Genomic DNA, 8,243 nt, shown 5'->3' with positions numbered 1-8,243 from the left:
TATTGCTCCCTAATAGACGTCTATTGAGGGCAATAGACGACTATCAGCCATGTATTGCCCCCCAATAAACGTCTATTGCTCCCCAATAGGACTTTCAGTAGCCAGAATGTGAACTAATCTCCCTAAATTTAGAAAAATAAAACTTTGATTATAGAAAAAAAGAAAAAAAAAAAAAAAAGGATATTACATCAATTCAAAACGTCTATTGCCCCCCAATAGATGTCTATTGGGAGACAGTAAAACATATATATATATATATATATATATATATATTTTTCTGCCCTCATTTTACCAAAAAAGAACACACACACAAACACACACACACACACACACATATATATATATATAAGAAAGAGGAAGGACATGGCCTTAGCATTTTCAAAATGCTTCCAGTCAAACAAGCAAGTCTATAAATATCGGACATGTTTTCTTATAGAGAGTAGAAGAAGCAATTAAATATTAAGATAAAGACAGAAAATCCTTCTTTGCTGAACCTCCATTATTCGTTCACTGAGTCGAAAGCCTACCACTAGCTAACCAATTCATCTAAAAACGCAAATGACCCACCACCCAGTACTCTTTTGTCCTTATTCATAATTAAGAGTCAAAGACTTCGATCTAGGGCTGCCACATAGTTTGGTAATTACCAAACCAACCGAATACCAACCGATATTTTAGGTTTGGTAAACCGACTTTTTGGTAACTAAAACCGATAAAACCGAAATCGAAAATTACCGAAAAAGTTGGTTTGGTTTTGGTAAATACCGAATCTACCGATTATCTAAATATTAGATTTATATACTATAGTTTTCAATACACATACATGTATATTAAGAAATAAACATAAAAACTTTTATAGTAGTATGAATATTACTACATATACTATATTAATAGTACATGTATTTTAAGTAACCTAGTCAAAGATGGTTAAATAACCTAGTTTTAGTGAAAATTGCTAAAACTTGATGTCATATATATAAAAGAAAGCTATAATTAGTAGATGAATACAACGTTTATGACTATAAAATTCAAAAACCTAGTTTTGTTCATTCTAATTTATATTATAAAGAATTAGTTATTCTAAAGTTGGTAATACTGAAACCCGAAATACCGAATTTGGTAGATATAATTAAAAACCGAAAATTTTGGTTGGTAATTGGTAGCTCAGTTTTGAAACCGAAAGCTTTGGTTTTGAAGTTGGTAATACCTATAACCGATTCGAACCGACCGAGTGACAGCCCTACTTCGATCTTTAACCATCTGCACCATGAAGTAAGATTTCATAATTCAAATTAAAGAGAATTTTGACAGAATATTAAACTAATTACCATTACAAAGTCTGGAATTGGTGCAAGATCAAGTCAGGTGTCTGTGGACTTTGGAAGCCAGTCCGTAATCAGAAGAAGTCTCCAGCGCAACAATCTCTCCTCCAAAGTTAGCCTTGGAATTTTTCACAGTGCGAGCCAAGTTTGAAGTCGGAGACGGAGTAGGCCTTGATGGCAACGCAGAGATCGTGGAGCTTCTTCTGGCGACGCTCGTACTCCTCGTGGATCCTCTTCCTCTGTTGCCGGTCACCGAAATCGTCTTCGGGAGCTGTCCTTCTTCACGCTGGCCATCGTCGTCTTCGGGAGGCCATCTTCGAGCACAGAGATCCCAACCGAGCAACGCCGTCTGTCAGACTCCGACGAAGAGAGAGAGAGAGAGAGAGAGAGGTGAGCGAAATCGGCTTCATCTCCGGCTCCGGCTCCTCATCCTTTGCAGAAACAGTATACAGAGAGAGAGAGAGATCAGATGGAAGAGAGGGAGAGACTGGCATAAAGTAGTTGTTTAATTAGGTGGAGAACAGAATTGTAATTTTACTACAAATTGGGTTAGTAGGAATAAAAATCTGTTGCTGGGGTAAGTGAGATAATTTTTGTTTATTTTGGTGTTTTGGGCAAATGACCCTTTTAAAAAGGAATCAAAAGGATGAGGTATTCAAAATATCATTCATACTTATAGAATTAGAAAATCATGGATAATTATAGACTTTGTAGCGTTAACTATACATGCCAAACTCCAATAATTTTCCAGCCATCATACCAAAGATTTGAAAAAGCCTAGCAAAGTTCCCTTTCTTTATAAAAAAAAAAAAAAATCTATCAAAGTTCTTCTCTCTGCGCGCGGAGAGGTTGATCCTCCATCATCTCTCTTTCTTGATTTTTTTGCCTTTTCTTTAATCTTTTATGATATATGTTAATCGGTGAAAACAACATTGATGAGAATAAGTAACCATAAACATCTATTGATCTATATTGTATCTTTATGTTGATCTATATTGATGAGTCCACTCCTCAAAGTTTTACTTAGAAGTATAATTACTCTTAGAAGTAAAATCATTAATAATTACTCTAACAGTGTAATACTTCTAAGTAAAACACTGTTAGAGTGAGTCGTTTTCAAAAGTGAGTAATTTAAAATAATATAAGAAATTTTTTAGATAATGCTATCGGAGTTGTTCTAGTTAGGTTGATTATGGGTCTTTATCTAGTTCCCTATTTAGGATGAAGTCGACAAAATTGGGAATGGACTATTCGAATGGACTATTCCATTCAAATATGAAGTTTTGGGTGAAAAGAAACACTGAAATCTTTCAGACGAAGCATGAAATACTCTTAATGTATGATGAACTAGTTAATTGATCGATTTGGGGTGAATGCGGTTATTTACGTATTAGCTGCCAAATACTTTTGATAAAAATGAAGGGCTCAATAAGGGTAAGGTGGACGCAGACCATATTACTGAGTAGGAGAAGAAGCAGCAGCAAATGGATATACCTGTCATTGCCAGGTAGAAAGAAAGAAAGAAAGCCAGTTGATCCATTGATGGGACTCCTCTAGTTTAGCTTTGGGCACTGAGGATATCTAGTTGTCTCTCTCTCTCTGTTCATCGGTAACACCATCCACCCCGAGCTGCAACGCACGCAAATCTTTTTCACTTTGTATGACTTTCAACCCTTGGTTTCACAGAAACAGCTCTCTCGTACCTTCCCCGTACAAGAAAACAAATATAGACACCAAAACATGTTCATAGCCTACCTCAAATACATATGCATGTGTATTATATTATTTTTAGTTCCTCAGTTCCATTATCTTTTCGCCTATAAATAACAAGTCCGTAGTGCGCTTCCAAAAGCATCAATTATATCCTCCAGCCTCTAGCTGCAGCCGTTAATTGTCTCTCTTTCTCTCATCACTTTCTTTTGATTTTGTTCATGCAATTAAGCTGATACTTATCGATCATGATGGGGTCTGCAAGTAATGAGAAAATAGGGGTACTATTAGCTAGTTTAACTGCAAGGTTTACTGGCAAGGTCTGTGAGATTGCAGATAGAACTAAAAAGCTTGGGCAAGATGACCCTAGAAGAATTACTCATTCCCTTAAAGTAGGATTTGCACTCACCTTGGTCTCATTATTCTACTACTATCAACCACTTTACAACAGTTTTGGTGCTTCTGCAATGTGGGCTGTTATGACTGTCATCGTCGTCTTCGAATTCTCAGTTGGTACGTATCTATATATGTTCATGGTCTTATCTTAACTGAACTCATTGGTATACCTATTAATTTTATGGACACATTCATGTAATTTAATTTCAGGAGCTACACTTGGAAAAGGTTTAAATAGAGGATTGGCAACCCTAGTAGCCGGTGCTCTAGGTATTGGAGCTCATCACCTGGCTAGCTTATCTGGGCACATTGGTGAACCCATACTACTAGGCATCTTTGTCTTCCTACAAGGTAAATAAATATCTTTTAACGCCAATCAGCAAGTTTCTTAATCTCTTATGTGTTCACTTTCATTGCTAATTAATCCAATATTATGTATGTCTTTCAGCTGCTACATCAACGTTCATACGGTTCTTCCCGAAAATTAAGGCACGATATGACTACGGGTTGTTGATTTTTATATTGACATTCTCTTTGATATCGGTATCGGGTTTCCGTGATGATGAGGTGTTGGAGTTGGCTCATAAAAGGATATCCACCATCTTCATTGGTGGCTCTGCATGTGTTATTGTATCCATACTGGTTTTTCCTGTCTGGGCTGGTGAAGATCTTCATAACCTCATAGCTGCCAACATTGAAAAGCTAGGAAATTTCTTGGAAGGTATTTAACTATTCATTTCTCATATATACATATGCAGATGTCACCCCAAACAGTACAATATATAGCGCACCAAGGCCAAATATTCTTTTCCCAGACACTTTGCTCTTTAGAAAGATTAATCCCATTAGGAGTCACTTTCGTTCTTCTCATATTTAGGAGTTAACTATAACGTCAGAACTCACAAGATAGACAAAAATTGTTCAATCTATAAGTTAAGCTACCCTAACTATTTCAAGTCATTGTCATATTGTTGAGTATATATGCAACTAAACACTTGATAAAATGGAACACCTTGTAGGATTTGGGGGTGAATACTTCAAAACGTTGGAGGATATTGCAGAGTCTAAAGATGACAAGGCATTTCTTCTAGGATATAAAAGTGTTCTCAATTCTAAAAGTAGCGAAGAATCCTTGGTGGGTTTAATGCTCTCTCTCTATCTTCTCTGATGTACTACTTACTGAAAGTGCCTGATTCTACATGTCATGCTCAATTTGCAGGCTAACTTTGCAAGATGGGAGCCAGGTCATGGTAGGTTTAGTTTTCGTCATCCATGGACGCAATACCTTAAAGTCGGAGCTTTAATTCAGCAATGCTCCTACCGGATTGAAGCACTTCATGGCCGCCTAATAACCGCTGACATTCAAGTAAATACTTAAACAAACTCCATACATAACTACATTGTGTAAAAAAACTAATTTAGCACCTGCATGCACATATCTACCTACATATTAAAAAGAAGAAAAAGTAGTTTATATATAATATAAGAAGAAGGCTGCTTATACATGTTGGGATCCTAAATAGTATGGGAAATTATAAAAGAAAGAAGTAAAGAAATGATGGTAGTTACATTAATCTCAACTGACCATTGTGTTTAACATGTGTTGCAGGCATCGCCAGAAATTCGTAACAGAATTGAAGAATCATGCACAAAATTGAGCTTGGAATCTGGCAAAGCACTCAAGGCACTAGCATCAGATTTCCGGACAATGACCAAATCACCCTCTGCTGATCCCCACATTGCTAATGCAAAGGCTGCAGCGAAGTCCCTCAAGTCCTTACTTAAATCTGGCTTGCGGGAAGACATTGATCTTTTAGAAGTGGTGCCAGCAGCAACAGTAGCCTCACTACTACTTGATGTTGTCAACTGCACTGAGAAAATTGTCGAGTCTGTTTATGAACTTGGGTCTCTTGCAAATTTTGAGACTGTTGAAGCCACTGTGTCACCGGAAAAATCACACGAGTTGGGAAAAATTTGTCGTGATAAAAAAAGTCCGATGATGGACTGTCCCCATGTCGTTATCAAAATTACGGAGTCACCCCCAGTTTTGCCAGTAAATATTGGTAAAACGAGTCAACAGATCCTTGAAGTGTAAATATATGTTGCTAACATATAAGTTGTATAACAGATTGATGGCAGTGACATAATGCCCAAAACTGATATTGTATTAAGTTTGGGTATCTATGAAGCCAGAATTTAATTACCATAATTTGAAACTTAATGTTTTGTGTTGAGTGAGTGATGTGGTTTGATTCACTCTCTTCTACTCCCGATCATAAATTTTCTACATACTAAGTACTCTGATTGTAAGTTTTTTGTTGTATCATTTCATTTTATTATTTTTATTTTAACTGAAGGCGTCAATTTTATTTATTCACCAAATTAATTACATACAAAGTTCTACTAACAGGACATGATAAAAAAGAAGAGTTATTGCCTAACCAATCTCACATTCAACGTACTATTGGTTATAGCACTTTTAGAAAACTAAAAGTAAAACTCTACAACGAGATAAGCTGAAAATGAACTCAGGACTCGTCTCTTCCTACGATGCATCTACAAGAAAGTCACAATAAGGGACTTCACAGGATTCAAATCCGGCCTTAACATCTTGATTCAAGACGGAACTCACAGGTACCACAACATCACTGACCCATAGAAGTCTAAACTTGACCAGGAGATACAACTGTAGTGACCAACACACGCAATTAACCACGTACAACCCCGGTTATATGCAAATGACACAATCCACCTGTCTCGTTATTAGCCACCACCGATTTCGATTTAAGGGGCGGTTGAGCAAAACTAAGTATATTCATTTTGGAAAATTCGATCTTGATCCTTTTAGTAGTTCCCCAAAACTAGGTATATTCATTTTGTGGAATTCGATCCAGGGGGCAGTTCCCCAAAACCAAGTATATATGGTATATTCATTTTTCAGTAGTTTGAAATAAAATACATCAAGTTTAATCCTCAAAGACAAAAATGACTAAGATTAACAATGTGGCGACTGTCAGCATCAAACTCAACAAACTATTACCGCCAAAGGGAAGCTTAGGGAAACTCAACAAAATCGACTGCGATGCTATGAAATGGAGTTGGGGAAGATTTGGGGCTCGCGAACACGATCACTGACGGCAGGGCAAGGCACCGTTAGGGTGTTTTTTCATCATAGCTTTCTATTTCAGCTTGAAGGATTTTCTTTGCTGTCCAAATTTGAATTCTTTTTTGTTGAAAAGACAAATTACAAACACAAGCATATATATATATAACAATTAATTTATGGACTAGTATAGAGCAAACATCTTGCCTAATTAATAATATTTGTCGACACTGCAATACAGCCACAACTCTCATAATGGAATTGTCCTTACAAGAAAATGACTTCATAATTTTCTTTATATGTCTTTGGTTCATGTATTTAATCCATAGAAGCTAATATCTAAACTAAGCACATGTCTTGTTTGCTAAGATTTGAAGCACGAAAAAGTATAAGACACAAAAGGTAAGTTTACCAATGGATTAGTAGTTGAACAATCCTATGAACATAGACATAATAACAAATTAAGCTGCCAAAGACAGAAAGCCGTCCAAACTTGGCCATGATGAGTTGAGACAACTTTTCGAATTGTCACCCCGCCCACACAAACTCATTAGTTTAAAGTTTCAAACCAAGAAATTTCATATAGCACTCACCAAAAAACATAATGACCTAAATAGACAAGATATTCCCTGCTTATTCCTCACTGCACTAATTACGAAGGTAATGAGTAGAACACAGGCATGTTCTAATCACCTTCATGGGGCAATTTGTCCTATAGATTCATTCCTTTTACATTATTTTAACACAGCCAAAGATAATTAGGTAGGACTTCCTATTTCTTGGTAATAGATAAGTTGAAAAAGGTTTTATGTGGGCTACTAATGTTTTCTACCTGCGAATTAAATATTAAAGATGAAATTAAAGGCTACGACAAGATGATTCGAGAAGAATTGTGTAAGATTTTCCTCAAGATTTCATGTTTGTCACTAAAAACCATGCATGGCTGCTTGTTCACTTAGCCATCACATATTGGCACAAGGTACGTAAATGGTAAACCAGACTACAAAAATAAGTGAGTATTTTGAACCATCGTGTATTTTGTATTTATACTTTGAAGTTCGAAGTTTTGCTTATGGAGTTTTATATAGGATAAATATAAGTTTGGTCATTATACGTAAATGTTGAGTGTCGTCATTCCTTTAACTCCAACATCAATCCCACATTGTAGCTTAATCGATCACAAGGTCGTTTTAGAACGTCACTTAAGGAAAGAGACCAATATTGCAATGTGATTAAAACATTAAGATAAACAATTAATTCATCTTTCCGTAGTTTTTCTTCGTTTGAGTTGTAGTAAGTATCAAAACCCTTTCTACATCACATTGACAGAAACAATATATTAATGGATGCAGGTGCACTTAACTAAAAATGAAGAGAGGAGGATGCTTACCTACTTTGAGAGATCGTTCTTTTTCTTTTTGAATATTTCTAAGTGGCTGCAGAGTCCCAGAGTCGACGCTTACCACACAAAATGAACAAGAGCAAGTGGTGAACAGAGAAAAGCAATGCAAAGGTGGGATTTGAGTTGGTCTCCACTAGAACCCTAGCCAGTTTCCTTTCTGCTTCTGCATCCTGCTGAGCAAAAGTGCTGCTTATATATTAATTATTTAATTTTGTTTCATATTATAGCTAATAGTGGAGTGACTGATATAGGATCTGTGCGAGCATCTATCACCTTTTACAACACTACTACTCTTCTTATCAATTATCAC

The 8,243-nt window shown here is 36.2% G+C and overlaps 1 protein-coding gene across 1 annotated transcript; it reads left to right on the top strand.

Annotated features, from left to right (window-relative positions):
- The first annotated feature begins 2,968 nt into the window (after positions 1-2,968).
- Positions 2,969-5,607, top strand: LOC112168320 (aluminum-activated malate transporter 2). Its single transcript, XM_024305443.2, has 6 exons — positions 2,969-3,545; positions 3,639-3,779; positions 3,877-4,149; positions 4,448-4,563; positions 4,648-4,794; positions 5,038-5,607. Exons 1-6 carry the CDS (start codon positions 3,281-3,283, stop codon positions 5,521-5,523), a joined length of 1,428 nt encoding a protein of 475 aa, XP_024161211.1. The 5' UTR covers positions 2,969-3,280; the 3' UTR covers positions 5,524-5,607.
- The last annotated feature ends 2,636 nt before the right edge of the window (positions 5,608-8,243 follow it).

This window comes from Rosa chinensis, chromosome 5 (genome assembly GCF_002994745.2).
Source record: "Rosa chinensis cultivar Old Blush chromosome 5, RchiOBHm-V2, whole genome shotgun sequence".
NCBI lineage: Eukaryota > Viridiplantae > Streptophyta > Magnoliopsida > Rosales > Rosaceae > Rosa > Rosa chinensis.
The sequence above is the reverse complement of the archived record's forward strand: the minus strand, read 5'-3'. Positions and strand labels throughout refer to the sequence as shown.